The 19682-nt window shown below is 38.5% G+C and overlaps 1 protein-coding gene and 1 non-coding gene across 2 annotated transcripts; one reads left to right on the top strand and one right to left on the bottom strand.

Annotated features, from left to right (window-relative positions):
• Positions 1 to 55: 55 nt before the first annotated feature.
• LOC109058280 (polycomb protein suz12-A) lies at positions 56 to 8950 on the bottom strand. Its single transcript, XM_019075493.2, has 16 exons — positions 8226 to 8950; positions 7526 to 7572; positions 7338 to 7402; positions 7052 to 7120; positions 6899 to 6948; positions 6717 to 6802; positions 5293 to 5512; positions 5085 to 5187; positions 4888 to 4993; positions 4622 to 4802; positions 4420 to 4508; positions 3990 to 4133; positions 3564 to 3721; positions 2429 to 2627; positions 1996 to 2075; positions 56 to 1811 (listed from the first exon to the last, which is right to left on the bottom strand). The coding sequence occupies exons 1-16, from the start codon at positions 8395 to 8397 to the stop codon at positions 1520 to 1522; spliced, it is 2061 nt and encodes a 686-aa protein (XP_018931038.1). The 5' UTR covers positions 8398 to 8950; the 3' UTR covers positions 56 to 1519.
• A 1511-nt stretch (positions 8951 to 10461) lies between these two features.
• trnat-cgu lies at positions 10462 to 10533 on the top strand. Its single transcript has one exon. It is a non-coding gene; the product is annotated as a tRNA-Thr (tRNA).
• The last annotated feature ends 9149 nt before the right edge of the window (positions 10534 to 19682 follow it).

The following is a 19682-nucleotide window of genomic DNA, read 5'->3' as shown; positions in this document are numbered from 1 at the left end:
TATTTTAAATAAAGAGCAACCTCAAGCACGTTTCAGCATAATTCAGAAACTCAAGCAGGTTTCATAATGTTTCTATTCAAGATATAAATATCTTTTTTTTTTTTTTGACATTTCTTTATATCAGTAATCCACATCTTGTCTAATCATTGCTGTATTAAGAGGGTTATGCAAATTGCAATTATGCAATGGTTTCAGGCAGTTAAGTAATTGATCAAAAACATTTTTTTTAACCCAGTGCACAGTTTTAGCAAAATAAAGCAGTAATGATTCACAAAGAGATCCTTTTCTTTTAAAACAGATGCATACAGAAAAAAAAAACTATGAAAACTTACATTACTGATTTGAAGCCAACTAGACAAACATTATAGTCATTTCACTTTGGTCTAAAATAATATTCCTTCCGGAATGCAGTCACCATCAGCAAAGCCATCATGTCACTAAATTTATGTACATGTTACAACAGGTTTCCTCAACACCAGAAAAATTTAACAATTGGGCACCATGAAGGACAACTGGAAAAAGTATATCGATGGACACAGCCTAGCAGATGCACCGTGATAAAATGGTACTGATAAAATGTTGAACTGGACGCAGTATTGTGTGCAGTAAAGCATCATTGAAATTATTCAAACAAGAATAAATGAAACCTGTTTGCACTGATTTAGATCAAAAGTTTAAACCCTGCATAAGAGTCCATGTTTCCATGGATAAGGCAAGTGTAAACATTTCTGCAAGGCATCCCTCACCCCACTGTGTTGTAGCACCCTGTTCCTGTATGTTTGTGTTGCAAGGTCAGTGGAATTAAGGCTCTAAAAAACTTGAACACTGCAGTGTAAACGCAGATGGCCTGCAGCAATGATGCTCATTCTTCAAGATTCCAAAGAAAAAAGTCATTTGAAGTCTTCAAGTGTGGTGCAACATTAAAGTGGATACTAAGCCACCAAGAACAGACCAACAAAACTTTGTTCCAGAAAAAAAATTGGGGTGGCACTAACTAAAAAGCGGAAAAACTCCACACACACACACAGAAAAAAAAAAAAACACCATAGACAAGCAAACCTAAAATGTTAACGTTTTCAGATTGAGTCTATCAACCCCTGTGAAAAATATGCAGTAAAAGCAAGTCTGTAGGAGCCATTTCCATCCATCAATATTCAAAATATATTAAAAAAATCTTCTCATAGTCCTTTTAATAACAGGCACCTAAAACAAGTGCTAAAAATTTGCTAGAGCTACAGGGTTAAATGGGTGAAGAAAAATCTGACCTGCTTGTACAGTCCATCATAAAGACTAATGGCATCTTCAAGTAATTTGAATCTAGTAAAGAGTTGCTCTCAACTCAGATGACATCAGGCCAAAATCATGATCTGCAGAGTATGTGGCCGTCGAAGCACATAACTCGCTTCTAACTCGACATCAACTTTTACCCTGTGAGCGAGCAGAATATGGTGGCTCATAGATCCAGAGGGCTCCTGATGCCTGCTGACACTCAATTCAACGCAGAGTGTGAGGAGGTGTTTCAGTGATTCTGGGTCTTGACGAACTTTGATACACTGGCTTCACCATCGCCGCTGGATCCACCGTCCGCATTGCCTTGCGTTTTGGATTGCTCCTGGCCATCTTTTTGCTGTTTCAGATCTCTCAGGTGAGCCATGGCCTTATCTATGTTCACTGTATTTACTAAGCCAAAGTCGTGCATGCTGACCAGATGGAGCAGAACGTTCCGGCACAGATTCTTCTCAATGATGGTGGTGCCATGCTGTTCCACAAACAACATGCAGGCCTGATTCATTTGGTCGTCAGCTATGAATCTGCCCAGAAAGAAAAGCAAATTACTGGCAGAAATATGATCCAAGCTCTGAGAGATGAGCTCACATAACATGCAAAGGGAGGCCACTGTAATATACAGAACTGCATTTAATAGGAGCGGATTGACTCAGTACAACAAACTTTAAACAGAAAGGACCAGAGTGAAGGAGAAGTAAAAAAACATACCCATGTTTCATTACATACAGGTTCCACAGTTTCATGACCTCTTTCTCTCCCTCATTGACATCCATGAATTCATCGATTTGCTGAGGGGTAGTGAAGATGATCAAAATCATTTAAAATGGTAAATAATAAAAAGTATTTCAGATTTAGGGGTGCTAGAAATATTGTGTCACAGAATAACAATGCAATTTTTGTAAAAATCAACCCTTTAGACTTCAACATTGATTTAATGCAACTTAACATCAAATACGCTATAACATCCTCCTCAGATATGATTTGAACACGTGTCGGTGGAAGTATAAATTCATGTCATAAATGGCACAGCAACTGTATTGAGGTTGGATTGGTCATCTCGAGTCAGTCTGACCTAGTAATTGCTATGCTGGATCTTCAATGGTATCAGAAAGGGTTAACGATCTTGTGACGGCTTCCTCACCATAACGGTTTTCTCCCTGAGCCATGCCGGATCCCTCTCGTCCTCACTGTCCACATCCATTTCCTGTGGTCTAAGCGGCACGCAGCTGTCGCTGTGGAAGTACAGGCGGTTGTGGCCGCTGATGTACGTCCGCTGCTGCTCCTGTTCTCCATCCTCTAACTCCAGGAACTCTGAGAGGCTGGGCTTTGAGCGCTTGGGCCTGAGGAAACCGAAACATTGTGTTTTACCTCCAGATTCAAAAAAAACCAAAAAAAAAACGATGCAAGGTCTGTGACAGGCCTGGGCGCCATGACAGTATGAACTGTAGAAATGTTTCCTGACTTCAAACGTTTGAATGGTAGTGTGGAATTCAACTGATATTGAGGGTAAAAGGTGCACATGATATTTATAATGCATTACTGTTTTGAGTTTTATTTTTGACTCAAGCGTTATATAATATAAAGCAGCTGTTTTAGCACTGATGCCAGATGCATCATTGTATTTACAACACTGTTCCAGAACAGTTCAACCCAAATATTCAGATATGTGCAGTGCATTCTGCGGAGGACAAGGACTGTTTCCTGTGAGAGTAGCCTACAATGCCGGTGTCTGTTTCTATAAAGTGGGGCAGTTCCAACTTTGCAAGGACAGTCTGGTGCTTCTGACTCTCAGTCTGTAAGTATGTTTTCATATGTAAAGAATTTGCCACTGACTATTCAAACGCGAGTTTTGAACAGTGTAGAGTAGCACTTGTTGTTTGTCGTTTCTCCGATCACAAATGCAGACATGGTTTTATGTTTATGCAGCGCGATATGCAACGTGTAAAAAGACAGTATAAGTCATTATAATCCATAATTATGACCCCACTGGATGCAACAAATGCCTCGTTTGTAATAGGTTTTATTGGTTTTGTCTCGTCGAGCCGGGAGACGGCATCACAGTATGGCAAGGGGAGTAACATTTCTGTCACATGCTTGAGGCATTCTGACCAATCAGCACACACCTCGCTTTTCAGACCGATGAGCTTACAAATACAAAAAATAATGTTCTTTTTAGCAATGTCATATGACCCCTTTAAGTTTTAACTATATTATGATATACATATAAGGTAACCACAAAAGAAGACCATGCAATCATTTTTTCAAACCACACAGACCTGCAGACAAGGAAGTGTGTAACTGGAGTCCTCTTCACTGGGCCGTTACGGCTGAAGGCAAAGCCAGGCTGGCAGTGGATGTCCTGAGGGTTGCCAACGTAAGAGCCGTCATAGCATTCATTAATCGACACATCTATCCTGGCTCCTTTAGGATGAGGCTGGGTGAGACAAACATGTCTTCATCACTATAAACATTTCTACCAAATATGGTCTATATTTGTTTAAGTTGCTCTGCATGTCATCTGTCAGAAGACTCATATTTGATCCTTTTTTAAAGGTTATGACTGTTTAACCCAGCACAACTATGAGTAAGCCATTCACAAATCGATTCCCACAACATGTGTAAACACTGTGGCGTTACACTGATTATGACTACGTAATCCATGTGGTCTGGTGACAGTTTCATAACCTTGAGATGTTTCTCACCACATAGATGAAGATGAAGCGGCTGTGCGAGAGCTTGAGGTGCTTGAGGAGGCTGTAGAGCTTACGGCAGTTCAACGTGCACCAGGGACAGTGCAGGTCATCTCTGGCCTCCGTCTGCTGCCGTGTGTTATTGTTGTATAGGAACTACAAAACAAGGTGATGGACACAACAGACCGTGACCACACAGTAGCCCAACATACAAGACCAACAATGAGTCAAGGCAGGACTTATGGACTCCAGCGCTCTCATGGTGATATGATACAATCAAATCTACAGTGGAAAGATGTAGAGAATCACAGGAAACTCCCTGCCCTTTTGAAAGTCAATATAAAGGCCTGGGATCACTGATAAGTGCTGTGGTTGTGAGTAGAGTGTAGTTTGAAAGCACTGTTGGTATTGTTAGATAAATTTATAAATGCATGTTACTCACCTGATAATAAACACGTAGTTTCTGACGAGGTTCAACATGAGTTTGCTCTCTTCTGACTGGTAGATCAGCACCAACTGAATCATTAACAGCTGCAATCAATCAAACATCATTGTTATGTTCAGAATCCTCAGTACTGCACACAAACTGTTCTGCTTTAAAGATCAAAAAGTTTGTAATCACTAACCAGCGCTTGTGATCTTACCTACTGCCTGTGGAGGCTTTACATTGCTAGGCTTGCTGCCGTCTACTGTGCTAGATTCAGAATTGCGTGTGGCAAGAGGTTTGGCCACTGGGGCTGTTCCTCTGTCAGTCGTGTCGTTAGTCCATCGCAAAGTGAACTGCAGCGTGGGTCCCTGAGAAAAGGTCTCAAAGGGTGGTAGCCACTGAAACACAGGTTCCCAAATAATGACATACAAACATCTCAAATAGACACATGCAGACTTAAAAAAAACACCGCCTGCAACTGACCTTCCCATCTAGTATGGTTTCCCACGTTGCCCTTTTCTTGCCTACAGGACTCTCCTCCATCTCCTGCATGGAGACTTCATACTCGCCATCCAAAAGTTGGAGGCGTCTGTTGAAAGAAGAATGAAATCTGGTCTTAAACAAGCAAACAAATGCAACTAAACACTACAAGAACAAGCAATTCAACCGAGAACACTTACCTATTTTTATCAAAAACTGTCATTTGCGCCACAAATGTAGTTTCTCCGTCATCCTGATTAGAGCAGTATCTCTTCTTCCTGTTAGGCAGCTCTTCCATAACATCTGAGAACAAAACAACTTCTTGGTAAAAAGGCCTCATCAAATTGTGAAACTCGCTTTGAGGTGCAAGACTATCATAAGCTACTTTAAAGTCTCTGAAGCTCATACTGGTATCTCTGGTGGTCATGCCGTTGAGCTCTCTCCCCCCTGGACGGGACACTCTGAACAGAAGGGAGTAGGACTTCACCATGTGGCTGTTACTGGGTTCAAACTCATGGCTGGACACCATCAGTGTGGGGAAAGCTCCCAGCTTGGTCTGGCTGCTGTCTGGGTTCAGAGGCACCTGCTTTTTACCTGTAGGCACTTGCTTTACTGGACAACTTACATCCTAGAAAAACAGATATGAAACATGATCAGAGTTCAACACATATGTCAGCTTAGAAGCCAAATATATTGAGTTGAGACCTCGTGGAGCAACGGTATCACGTCAGGGTCAAGCCATTTGGACTGCAGTTATATCTGATCAAATGCGCATTATTATTCTTTAGCTTGGGTTAAACAAATAAATTTTAATTTGTTGGAACAGCAGCTACTCTTATTATGTCTCTATTTGTTTCTCTGTTCCTGCCACACAGTACACCTGAGAAGAGATGATGCCAACTCCTCAGAGGACCTCAGATGATGCCAACCCTGAAACAACATACAGAACTACCAAATTTTGCTATAAGTTTGATTGCATCATATAATAATTGCTGTTAATAGTGTTTATCGTCTGTTTGATTACGTCTTTAATTGATTGTTCTGTAAATTTCTGCCATACTGTATGTACATAAAGAGATAGTCACCACTGATAAGCTCCTACTAAATATTGTAGAAACTTAATTTTCTGTAAAGTTGCTTTGCAACGATTTGTATCGTAAAAAACGCTATACAAATAAAATTGAATTGAACTGAATATATGCTAGTGTACTACTAAAAGTTGACTGATGTTTACAAATTTAAAATGTTCAGTCCTTAGGCAGTCACATAACCTAAACTTCGGCAAGATTTTGGGGGCAAAAAGGTCCATTGTCTATTGTCAACAGCGGAGCAATTTTTAAAGCAAAAATTCAGCTTCAAACTAAGCCACTTCAGTGCGGTGAATCTGACCAACTTGAACCCACTGCAAAATCTATGTGGGGAAATCTTTCTCCCTCCCACAAAGTTCCAGTTCGCATGGATTCCTATTGATATGACTGGATTTCGCCCCCGAAATTTTGTTGTACAACAGTAAATGTGACCACCTTTTCTCTTCTGGGATCAAAATTCTTGATGACTCATGTTGCACTAAGTCTAATAAAATGCTCTTAACACAGACACGTCAACACAAGATAAAACTGTGCGTGTCAAGTGATTTCATTGAGTTTTTAGTTGTGTTAGATGGCAAGCATAATTACCAATTAAGAATTAACCTACAGTATGGACACATATGGCCACATATACTGTATAAAGACAAGGACAATGGGGTTTTTTTGATCGAGGAAACTTGTTTTGTGGGGGGAAAGGACAATGTAAGAAATTTTCTCTGACTTATGACAAGGACAAAGTTTTACCTTTCTCTTCTTGTGGCAGACCTTGACAAGCAGCACTTCCACAGAAACTGAGTTTTCTTCATTCTCTGAGTTCTGCAATGGCTTCTCTGATACATTGGACAACAAATCAGAATCACAAAGCGATCAGATGATATTATTTGCACACACTGATAAAAGTGTACATAAACCTAATGTTAGCTTACCAGTTTTATGAAAGAATCCAGTAAAAGTTAGCTGCAGGTTTGACGCCATGCTGCAAGACAAAACTGGAGATAAAACTTCTGCATGCATTTGACCCATTCAGTCACGTTCAGAAAAACAGTGAGTGAAATAAATCCGGATCAAGAACATCTTACTTGTGAGATTCCTGATCCACTTTCGACTTCTCTACTTTGAATAGCAGGTCGTTCACACTGAAGTATTTTCTGAAATAACAGACGCCAACAAACTTTCTGTAAATGGCTGAGATGTGAAACCCTCATTCAGCTTATCTAACTACAACTGAAGTACAGTACATCAGTCAGTTGCAGTGCATTTGTCAACATGGAAATTTACTCACTATGAGGCCTGCATGAGGAAATGAAGGTGTGGCTTTTTGACAAACAAAGAGATTAAGACATTAGGTGCATGTAATGCTTTTACCTTTTTGAATTTGTTCTTGAATTTCTGTGTGCCATATATGTAAGAGATCTGTGCAGGAAGATTGGCTGAAAGAACAGAAAAAAAGAAAGATACAACCAGTTAAGTCTATTGTTATGGCAGCCTTGTACAGTTAGTTCACGTCTAAATGAGAACGGCATGTCACTTCATCATGATCATGGTCTACTTACTGCTATGAGATTCCTCGTGCGAAGAAATCGGTATATTTGAGTTGGCTCTGTGAACAGAAATGCAGTAGTATCATGCACACCGATGTTGCCAGAATGAGACACGCATTTGGTAAAAAAACAAAGACACTACTATTTTAGATACACATCGAGCAAGTGTCTATACAATTAAACCTATTTTTTATACAATGACACCCTTACACATGAATCAAGGTGGCAGTTTGGAAAGTACACTACTTGTCTGAGCTAGTGTAGAAAAACTGCAGAGAGGTTTTCAAGGGGTTTGTGCTTTTCACGACTGTTGTCCATTGCTCTTCTATGACAGCAAGCCCCCAATGTCATATTAAAATAATAAAACACATAAAAGCACCACAAAGCACGTGTCATCTCTTGATGCACGTGTCCAATTTTCATATAGGATGTGGCCTAGACAATTAATACGTGTCTAAATCCCTCTACCGTGGGTAAAAAACACGACATGCGACTTTTATCGTGAACTATCCGGCTTATTTAAGCATTCTGCGAACTACTGCACACAGTTTACCAGGTAACCTTAACGTTAAAGTTAGTATTGCTGTTTAGCCCTTCAGCTAAGAGTATGGGTCGTGAAGCAATCGGATACTGGCAAGTGTGCTCGAAAAACAGCAATTTGTTGTACATACAAAGAGACTATGGGGAAAAGTTGGATTCGCGAGCAACTTACTCTCGAAGGCTTGCAGGAAGAGTTCGTGGTCGGCTTGGACCTGCTCCATCTTGGGTCGCTTGGCTGAAGTCATCACAACACCGGACGATACGTGCGCTCCTCCATTAGCCGCTTTGCTCGTGTTGTTGCCGTAAAAACCATTTCCACCAGATCCGTGCTTCTGTGGAGCCATCCTAATATAGCGTTCGCGCTCGAATGAGACGTTTGAAACGGAACTCCGGTGGATTCAGCCGAGTCTTGGGCCCGAACAAAGGGAGAGCAGCCGAGACCGGTTCGCCCCCTCGACAGAGTAACAGTTAACATAAACGAGCCGGCACTTCAGTTTGTTTTACAGACCGGATGGAATTCGCGACAACGTCTCGTCAGCGTGTAGAATCGAGCGCGTCGCGAGCTCTTACCGGATCATGTGTGATCTGGATTCCACGCGATACTAAGCGCTGACTACAACACAAAAACCCACCGCGGCAAAAAAAAAGTATGCTTACTGATGAGTGGTCCGCTGTTCTGTCGTTACGAGAACACCGCTGCTGTTTACTTATTAGGACTAACGTATACAAGTAAGCCGAGAAGCCTTCCGTCCTATTAGAAACAGCCTGAATCGAAAGTGCTTGAATATTACCCGCCCTCTGTCTTGAATGTATTCCACACAGCTGATAAAACCTCGAGTTTGAACATTGAGTCAAGTTCGGTAGAGAGTGTGCTGACTGAGAGCTCGCGCAGCCTTCCGTTTCGCTTATTATTTTTTTCGCGGGAAATTCGTTTTTTTTTTTTTTTTTAAATATAAAGAATGTAGTCAGGAAAAGCGCAGGGTGTGTGAAATAAAATGCCGAGCCCCTAGCTGTTTTTGAAAATGTTATCGGACGTTTGTTTGTTTGTTGTCATTTTTAGACAACAGAAAAGTAACGTTAGTAGCCTATACTTTGTGTTTAGGGGCTCTCGATATATTTATTTCAGTTAACTTTAATAAACACCGATTCCTGATCATTCGTGACTGAATCAAACAAGTGGGGCGATTGCTATGCATTGCTTTAGAAAACGACTTTGAAACGCCCTGCTTCTCAGTACAGTTTTTAATGTGATCACACGTTCAACTCAGTTGTGTGGACTGACATATATATGAGCTATCTACTTTGATAGCACGTCAAAGACAAGACAAACATATTATGCTTATATTACATAATAGCTCCTGAGACCCAGGCATAGACTTTTGTCTTCTGTAGAGGACACTGTATTTTAGTGAATTTCTCCGAGACAATACATGCCACGGTGTTCAGTCTGTACAGAGCATATTCAGGGCTTTTTAGAGATATCAGAGGTTTGATCATAAACACTCCCTCTCCTTGTTCTTTAAATATGACTGAACTTTAACAGAATGACCAAATTTAACACTCTGAGGGAAATATGATACATAGAATAAAATGTGAAATATCTTTTTTTTGTTTTTGTTTTTTAATGTTTTATCTCCATTTGCTTCTTATGCTCCGATCAATGTAATGACTTTTAAAAAACAACAAAGTTACATTTTTATATTTATTTATTTATTTATTTTTGGTTCTCGGGAATATATAATGGCCTTTTATTCCCAATAAAGAGTGTAATAAAAATAATAAAATATTAATAAAATAATAAATAATAAAATATTATTTCTAGGGAATCTATAGCCTAACACTAGATTTTTATTTTAATCTTTTTTATTACATCTACCTTTGAAGTCTATTCAACCTGTATTGCATTAAAATCTATGGTTCAAATAGATTGATATATGCTTCGGACTCTATCAAATACTATGGAGAAATGCCATTGGTGTAAAATAATGTGAATGTGTTACTTTACAAATACAGCATACAGATACATAGACTCGGGAAATATTTTTGCTTGCTGGATCTGTACTTTGTAACTGTAATTTCTAATGACACGCATTTTGCGAACGTTTATTGGCTGATGTGGGAGATATAGTTGTTGTACTTTTAATTTGAAGTGTTGTAGACTTTTTTTTTATTTGAATCGTTACACATCCGGGAAACCTCCGAGCTAACGTCTACCGGATGTGTCCAATTTAGCAGAGGGAATAAAAAAGACTTGGATCGTTAGAGTGCTTCTATAATATGTATAAAGACGATGCATGGACTCATATGAGAGAATTAATCAACGAAAAATTAAAATCAATCGTTAAATTTTTATTTTTATTTGGTCGATATTTCACCAAATAACGTAATTTACGCGCGGTTGGCCATTGGGCGCGGTGGCCAAGTGGTAAGGCGTCGGTCTCGTAAACCGAAGATCGCGGGTTCGAACCCCGTCCGTGCCTCGGACAATGGGAAAAAGACACTTTTGCAAAAGGAAAAAGAAAAGGTCTAATTAATAAAATCACATAAAAATAGCAATGTTTTCCTATATTCTTAGGCTACTACACCACTGCAAGTTTAGTTTCAGAAGTAGAAAATAGAAAGCTTGAATCTTGAATCCATTTTATTACCTTTGGTATGACCTGAACATTGTAGTCTATAGTTGTCCTCTGTGTAAGTTTGAAATGAAAACTATGATTAATATACTAAAACATAAAAGTGCAAACACTTATAATAGAGAATTGTGAGTTATTAATTATTTATGTCCTGTAATATATATATATATATATATATATATATATATATATATATATATATATATTTACAAACCCGATTCCAAAAAAGTTGGGACACTGTACGAATCTTGAGTTAAAAATGAATGGAATAATTTACAAATCTCATAAACTTATATTTTATTCACAATAGAATATAGATAACATATCAAATGTTGAAAATGAGACATTTTGAAATGTCATGCCAAATATTGGCTCCTTTTGGATTTCATGAGAGCTACACATTCCAAAAAAGTTGGGACAGGTAGCAATAAGAGGCCGGAAAAGTTAAATATACATATAAGGAACAGCTGGAGGACCATTTTGCAACTTTGCAACTAGGTCAATTGGAAACATGATTGGGTATAAAAATAGCCTCTCAGAGTGGCAGTGTCTCTCAGAAGTCAAGATGGGCAGAGGATCACCAATTCCCCCAATAGTGGAGCAATATTAGAAAGGAGTTTCTCAGAGAAAAATTGCAAAGAGTTTGATGTTATCATCATCTACAGTGCATAATATCATCCAAAGATTCAGAGAATCTGGAACAATCTCTGTGTGTAAGGGTCAAGGCCGGAAAACCATACTGGATGCCCGTGATCTTCGGGCCCTGCATCACATGCTACTGTAATGGAAATCACAACATGGGCTCAGGAATACTTCCAGAAAACATTGTCGGTGAACACAATCCACCGTGCCATTTGCCGTTGCTGGCTAAAACTCTATAGGTCAAAAAAGAAGCCATATCTAAACATGATCCAGAAGCGCAGGTGTTTTCTCTGGGCCAAGGCTCATTTAAAATGGACTGTGGCAAAGTGGAAAACTGTTCTGTGGTCAGACAAATCAAAAATTTGAAGTTCTTCTTGGAAAACTGGGACGCCATGTCATCCGGACTAAAGAGGACAAGGACAACCCAAGTTGTTATCAGCGCTCAGTTCAGAAGCCTGCATCTCTGATGGTATGGGGTTGCATGAGTGCGTGTGGCATGGGCAGCTTACACATCTGGAAAGGCTCCATCAATGCTGAAAGGTATATCCAAGTTCTAGAACAACATATGCTCCCATCCAGGTGTCGTCTCTTTCAGGGAAGACCTTGCATTTTCCAACATGACAATGCTAGTCCACATACTGCATCAATTACAACATCATGGCTGCGTAGAAGAAGGATCTGGGTACTGAACTGGCCAGCCTGCAGTCCAGATCTTTCACCCATAGAAAACATTTGGCGCATCATAAAGAGGAAGATGCAACAAAGAAGACCTAAGACAGTTGAGCAACTAGAAGCCTGTATTAGACAAGAATGGGACAACATTCCTATTCCTAAACTTGAGCAACTTGTCTCCTCAGTCGCCAGACATTTGCAGACTGTTATAAAAAGAAGAGGGGATGCCACACAGTGGTAAACATGGCCTTGCCCCAACTTTTTTGAGATGTGTTGATGCCATGAAATTTAAAATCAACTTATTTTTCCCTTAAAATGATACATTTTCACAGTTTAAACATTTGAAATGTCATCTATGTTGTATTCTGAATAAAATATTGAAACTTGAAATATTTGAAACTTCCACATAATTGCATTCTGTTTTTATTCACAATTTGTACAGTGTCCCAACTTTTTTGGAATCGGGTTTGTGTGTGTATATATATTCATAAAGGGGTTATTTTATTATTGTGTCATTGAGGAGAGCAAAATATTTAATCGGGAAGGTTTGACAAAACAGTGCAAGAGTCGGAGTGTAAGAATGTGTTATGTTGTACGCATGTCAAGTCACTTTTATTGTCACGTCACCACAGCACATGTGCCTTGGTGAGTGAAATTCTTGGGAGCGTGCTCCAGAAATTGCAAAAGCAATTTACATATAACCATACAGACTTCAACAGATGACAGTGTGCAATATGCACATACATATAGTAAGTACACACAGTTTACTATTAGACATACACGTGTATCCACAAGATGACGCTGGCGCTCCAAATTAAAACAGATCTATCCACCGGCCACAGTGCGCAGCTAATAAAAGCCATGCCAGTGAATTTTCTACGGCTCAAAATTATAAAACTCTAAGGGTTCAAATCAAACAACACAACGGCTGTTTTTCTGTGGGACTCGGTGTATCTGTTTGCCATATTAAATTAATTTGATGTAATGAAATAAAGAAATTAACTATAGCTATAAACTTTAAAGCTGTTGTGACCTAAACCAAAGTCAAGTAGGTGAGTGTAACATTCATGAACGCATGTGCTACCTAGAATTCCATTTTGGGGAGGGCCCGAGAACTGCACGAGACGCGTCCGCGCGCGAGATCTATCTCCGCTCGCTGCTGCTGCTGTCGCGCGGCACATGACAAGCGAGTGCGCGGTGCAGAACCCAGGTGAACGCTTTCAGGAGGCGGCGGTGACAGTCAGGACGACGCTCCCGACGAGTCAACTTGATTACATTTGGGCGCATCCAAGAGAAGAAAAAACATGCATGTCTTCTCCGAAGAAACTTGTATGCGGAATCAGAACTGGACCGTAAGATCGACAAACTTTCCTACAACTGTCAATGCGTAGGCTACAATCAAAACAGTGGAGAAAAATGAGTTGATATATCGCTCAAACAATGGAAGACAAGCAGAGGTAAATTCATCTGTTGCTGCTAATTGTTGATAAGAAAATATATCAATATGTGCTTCTATATTCCTGTTGAATTGTTTAGATGGTTCTTAGCTTTTCTTAATATTTATATATATATATATATATATATATATATATATATATATATATATATATATATATAATAGTATTTTTTATTTGCCTTGATGCTAATATGAATTATAATTATATGAACTATATTCTATGAAACAGGCTTCATTGTAAAATAAGCACAACAATGAATGTATAATAACACATTTTGTGTATTTGGGGTTAAAGAGATTGATGTGTTAGAGGTTGGGTCTTTGCGGGCAAGGTGAGTAGTTAAATTTACTCTCAACTGGCCTACAAAGTCCCAGTTTCTGGCTCATGTAGTCATCCTCACTTATTTCTGTCTGAATGAGTATATTATAATAATACACACATAAATAATAATTAAAAAGTTTTATTTAGATGTTCTGTGGGTGGGAAGCATTAAAATGGGAAGGAACTGTAAGGTCTATATTGCTTATAAGTAATTGCAATTCAATAATTTACATAAATTAGTAAAAGAGTTATCCAAATTATCCTAAATAGCTTGCTCACGGTGTTCTGTCATGGACTTGCTCTTCAATATCCCACTGCTGGAAGTTTAGAACTTATTAAAAATCATATGTTTAGGTCTGTGTGTGTTAAAGTTTCTATTGCCATAGTTAAAATTGTGTCTTATTTTTGAATGAGCACATTGTTATGTATTCTAGTGAGATTTGTTTAGCTTGCACACTTAGGCCTAGTCTAGTATTTCCTAGTATTTCACAAACATTTCTGTCGCTCATGATTGTAATATTGAAAGGCCCCTCATGCTGTCTAATGGGCATGTTTGTAGTGCATGTATAAACACAGAAATACCAATCCGAATAGGAAAGAATCCCGCTCCGAAATGCACTGAACTCATTCACCTCTCTCAGCTACCCACTTAAATCCCAAAGCAAACCCCTTTTTTTATAAGGGCAATTTATAAACCCCTGGCATGCACGCTTGAGGGGAGGAGGGAGGCTAAAATTCCCCTCACTCTCTTCTTAATTTAAACTTTTCACTTGTTGGAAGGCTGACAAAACAGGGTCTTGCTGGTTTCCAGCCGTCAGAAGCAAGGAAGCGATACAGCAGCCCCATGTCTATGCTTCCTCATGGGGAGGGAAAGGGTGTCCAGCTCTCACCAACACCCAGCCGCTGGACTGAAAGCCGGCTCCGCACTGTTGAAATGTGAGTCTAGGAAGAGGACCCAGAAGGCAGCAAGAAAAATGAGGGACTTTTAGGGGCAGCTGTGTTTTATTAACCCAGTCATAATGCCCCTAAAAATCCTTATTGCTCTTGCAATTTTCAGCGTCCCAACTTGGACAGACATGACCGCGCAGGGCTTAATGCACATGCATGCTCTAATATAACAGGATGCATATAGAGAATAAGAAAGTCTTCTTGTGAAATGCTTTTCGGACCCTCCTTTTCAAATGCAGGTTCCTTATTTAGCTAGTTGTGGTCTGTGACACAGTCAAAGAATTGTCAAAAGATCTTGTGTAGCACACTATATGTGGTCTATGTTAATAAGCGGTTGAGTAAATACACTATTTCCTTTCATTAATTCAATGTACGCTTTCTCTTTCAAACCTGCTTTTTTCAAAGACATGACTTCATTCTGCTCTGAATCGAACTGCTTTTTGTCACGTCCACTAGTCAGTGTAAGCCTTGTGAACACCAAATGAAGCTCCCCTGCTTGAGGTTATGTCTTTTTAGAGTTTGTCAGGACATCTCTGAGACAAAGCTGTGTTGTCAAATATCAGTTTGAGCTCATTCATTCTCCCAAAACTTTCTAGTAAGTTGTCCAGTTCTTCTGAACACAACTGTATTTCGCTGTAGGCGTTCTTAGCCAGTCAGAGCAAAACCTGAGCCTGCTTCATGATCACAGCAGATTCTCTCCCTTATTATAATGCTACTTGGAAATCACATTGACACACTCAATAAATGGTCTATATAATTCCCCCGTTTTGGTGAGGGGCAGGTAATAGCCTGCACAGAGGCTGAGAGAAAAAGTGACTCAGCTCGGAGAGGATGCATGCGGTTTGAGACTGTAAACCTGTGGAATCTCGAGCTGCTCTTTGAGATCGCCTGCTGTCCCACACGTCTCATTTGCACTTAGCTATTATCACAGCACACTGGAAATGGTGCATTTCCCTCCGGCCAGGACATCCCTGTGCAAAAATTAGCCAAAGAGAAAGGAATGGCTATTAAATATATTAAAGCAATATTTCAGACACTTTACATATTGAAATATACATACTGTGTGCAATATACTGTATGTATGTATGTATCAAGAGTTTAGGGTCAGTACTTTACTTTTTTCTATAAATTAATGGGGGGTTTTTAGCTATGACAATCATTTTTGAAAAAATTCCCAATATTGTTATTTTTTACTGTATTTTTGATCAAATAAATGCAGCCTTGTTGAGCATGAGACTTCTTTCAAAAACATGAAAACATCCTTCTTACTGACCCTTCAGAACGAGAGTGTACCATTTTTGCTCATTCAATTGGCTGACTGTCTTTATGACTGTCAATTACTTTAAAATGTTAAGCAAATGGAAATACATTATTCTTATTAATTAATTGCTACCAATATTTGCTGAGAAAAAAACAAAACAAATGTAGATATTTCAAGAAATTTGAATTATTGCAGAAGACAAGTAAAGCACTGAATGACATTACAAAAAGTGTCTATAAAGTCAGTATATTGCCTTTCTATATCATTACATAGCATATCATAAGTTCACAGCAACTCATTTGTTTAATTGTTTATGTACACAGGCAGACTGTTGAGCTGCGTCTCGCTCCATTAGCGCTGTGAGCAAAAGAAAAAGAAGCAACTAATACAAAAAACAAATGGCTATTCAAAAAAAAAGGGTACAGCACTGGAGGGAATCAAAGATCACAAACATTTGATTAACAGTGTGCAAACAGAACTGAGTTCAACTGAGTTTTGATATTTTGGCGAGATACTGGGGGAGGGTATCCCAGAATTTAAGTTCCTATACTGCCAATGGAGGACAATGGAAGCATTATGGGCTGCAGAGCTCAGGAGAAATTAACTATTTAAACAGTTTAATGCGTAAGAGTTTAGAAGGGAGTAACAGTCATCTAAATGTGAGTTCATAAAAGCATGCTTAACAATTTATTAAAGCATAAGTGAAGGACAAATAAAGGTTTGGTGGTGCAGATGAGAAAACTTGATGAGGTGCTTGATATGGGCTTTAAATCAGAATGACAAGTCAAAAATCACACCCAGTTTACATTCAGTATGTGAAGCCGTCACCAGAACATCACAGAGAAAGAAAGAGATTTGGGTCCAACTAGCAGTATTTTGGTTGTGTCATTGTTCAAGTTGAAAGAAATGGAAGCCATCCACATCTTTGGATCCTTGTTATTAAAGCTGATGTGGTATCGCACATAACTTCTGTGACTGTAGGATGATATTAATCGAGCTCACAGGAGTATGTCTTCATAGAAAGTGATGACATGCTTGTGCTTTTATGATGCACCCAAACCCAGATTTCACACACTCGTATATGAATCACACTTTCAATTTTACAAACAAACATGCATAGTGACGGCGAGTGAAAACTTGTTGAGCGATCCCAAATGCTCATGAATAGTTTGTGTGTGTGTGATTCGGCAGTTGTGAGTTGTTGAGGAGTGAAGAGGCAGTGGTCTGTGACTGGGTGGGGAAGAGTACTAGAAGGTGGTGAGAAAAGAAAGGTGACACAGATCTGGTGACTCAGCACAGACACACCTCCTAAGCCACACTGACTCACAATCACAGTGAGGAATTTGTTTATCTGGAAACGTTAGATATTAATGCTTCACAATTCATGGTCAAATTTATTATAAGGGTTATTACTGTTAATTAAAATTAAACCATAAAAATGTTTAATATTTCGATAAACAAACTTAGTTTATCTCAGCTAGTTACCAAGGCAAAATTTATCATTTTCATTTAGTTTAAACCTGAATTACTAAACTCACTAAAAATAAACTTAAATGAGAATTTATAGAAACTATATATAGACATATTTTTAAAAGACAAAAACCATTACCAAAATTTTCAAATTAAAGTGAAATAAAATCTAATGCAAAATATTAGCAAAAACTATAATAGTATATCAATAATACTAAAATAGCACTGAACAATAAAGTCAAAACAATATATACATATGTGTATAATATACACAAATGGGTGCATGACGATCCTGACTTAAAATAAAGCCAGTATTTTAACAGAACACAGAACTTCAGCCTCTCAGTTGTTTAAAGTGTTGTTTCTGGTGCCTGCTACAGACACAAAATGATGTTTTCTTCTCCGCAGCAGGAAGAGGCCTCAGGCCTGTAGGCACCATCCAGCTCCAACTGAGTAAACTACATAAAAGCACTAACCACAATCAAAGCACTTCTTTTCAAGTTTGCTTTTACATACTCTAGTTGTTTCACCCGGGAGTAATTGTCAAATTGTTGGCTATATATATATTTATATAGTGTTTTTATGTGTGCGGGTGTATACATACATATTCCTATAAGCATTATTAATACTAAGCAAACGTAACCAAGATACACAGTCTCTACTAAGCCTCTGCTGGATGGAATAAGGAGAGGGAATGCCAGATTAAATCATACACCTCGTGATTAAAATGATTCACAAACATGCCCTGTGGTCTGATAGACCTCCGCCAAAACTTTATGCGAATACTGAAAGATTTGCCAGGAGAAACGAAAGATCCTATCAAATATAAGAAACAAGATGAGTAGAGGTGAAGAAATCTGCTTTTGTTAAAGTGAAAAATGAGAGACGCAGCAGTGGTGAGATAAAAAAAGAGGAAGCAGCAGTAGAAAGATGTGCAGGAACAGACATTATATATATGATATACGACTGAAGTCCTATATACAATACAAATGACACGTTCAGACCCAGCCAGCAGTCTTCAGCCTTGTGGTGTGCTCTACCACCAAACTTATTTTTAGTTTCTGAGGCAAACAGTTTTCTCTGTATTTCCTCCTAGCACGTCTGTCAAGGGGGAAAAATAGTTTTTTTAAAAGCAAACATCAAACATATAGACGACAGGTTGTCTTTAATAAAATCAAATCAGTTTAGGAAGTTTTGAAAATGATTGTGGCATAGAGTGCGGTTGAATTTGGACTTCTTGTTTATAAAAGGGAAACGTGTTTTTTTGAAAACAGTCCATGGCATGGTTTCCTCTATGTACAGGCCTTTTAGCAATGACTCAATTGATAAAAAATGGACAAAACAGCTTCCTGAGAACCGGGGTTTTCAATCCCCTAATGTGGTAAAGACTTGTGCTTGTAAAAATTTAAATGATATGCAATATGAGCAGTCATAAACATACTGGAGTGTAAGAACCCGCTGTGTGGTAAAGTCTGTCTATTGTCAATCCAACTGGGCCAAAAGCATGTTCATGTCCCAGTCAGGAGTGGCCAAATATAAATACCTTTTGTCAGTTTGTAAGACAGATCCTTTTCTTAAAATATGTATTTTCAGTAACACTGTAGTATAAGGACCAAATATTACTATTAACTAGTTGCTTATTTTCTTGCCTATTATTAACATATTGGCTGTTTATTAGCACTTATAAAGCATCTATTCTACACGACCATATTCTACATCCCTTAACAACTAACTTAATTACAATTAATAAGCAGCAAATAAGGAGTTTATTGAGGCAAAAGTCATAGTTAATGGTTTGTTAATAGTAAGAATTGGACCTTAAGATAAAGTGTGACTATTTTCAGTCATTTTAAATAAAAAAACATCTAATAATTAAGATGAAAAGTTACCTTGACTAAGTTTTTGCTTTTATTCATAACAGTTATTATAGCAAATTAGTGTAGCTTGAAAACTTGTGTACAAACTTAAAAGAGGTCTACAAAAACAGAAGATATCAGCAAATGAAAATTTCAGAAAGTCAGCATGCCTTAAATTTCCCGTGAAATTGATTAAAAGATCTATAAAAGTTAATACCTGTAAGTCAAGTATCTTGTTTTTTTGTGTTTGTTGACCACTACAGTGTCATAGGTCACTATAAAGCACTTTTAAAATTAATCACTATAAACCCATCGTGAGAACCATGGGAGAGGCATGATTTCAGCTGTTTTGCTGGTTTCATTACGAAA

Source organism: Cyprinus carpio, chromosome A3, assembly GCF_018340385.1.
Source record: "Cyprinus carpio isolate SPL01 chromosome A3, ASM1834038v1, whole genome shotgun sequence".
Lineage (NCBI taxonomy): Eukaryota > Metazoa > Chordata > Actinopteri > Cypriniformes > Cyprinidae > Cyprinus > Cyprinus carpio.
Note: the sequence above shows the minus strand (reverse complement) of the source record. Positions and strands in the feature narration are given on the sequence as shown.

Bases quoted from the DNA above. Each gene is read 5' to 3' on its own strand.
- LOC109058280 (XM_019075493.2), bottom strand. From the start codon at position 8,397: ATGGCTCCACAGAAGCACGGATCTGGTGGAAATGGTTTTTACGGCAAC. The intron at 4,509-4,621 runs GTAAGATCACAA...GATTGATTGCAG, and splicing joins AAAGCCTCCACAGGCAGTAG to CTGTTAATGATTCAGTTGGT. The intron at 4,134-4,419 runs GTGAGTAACATG...CTTGTTTTGTAG, and splicing joins AACTACGTGTTTATTATCAG to TTCCTATACAACAATAACAC.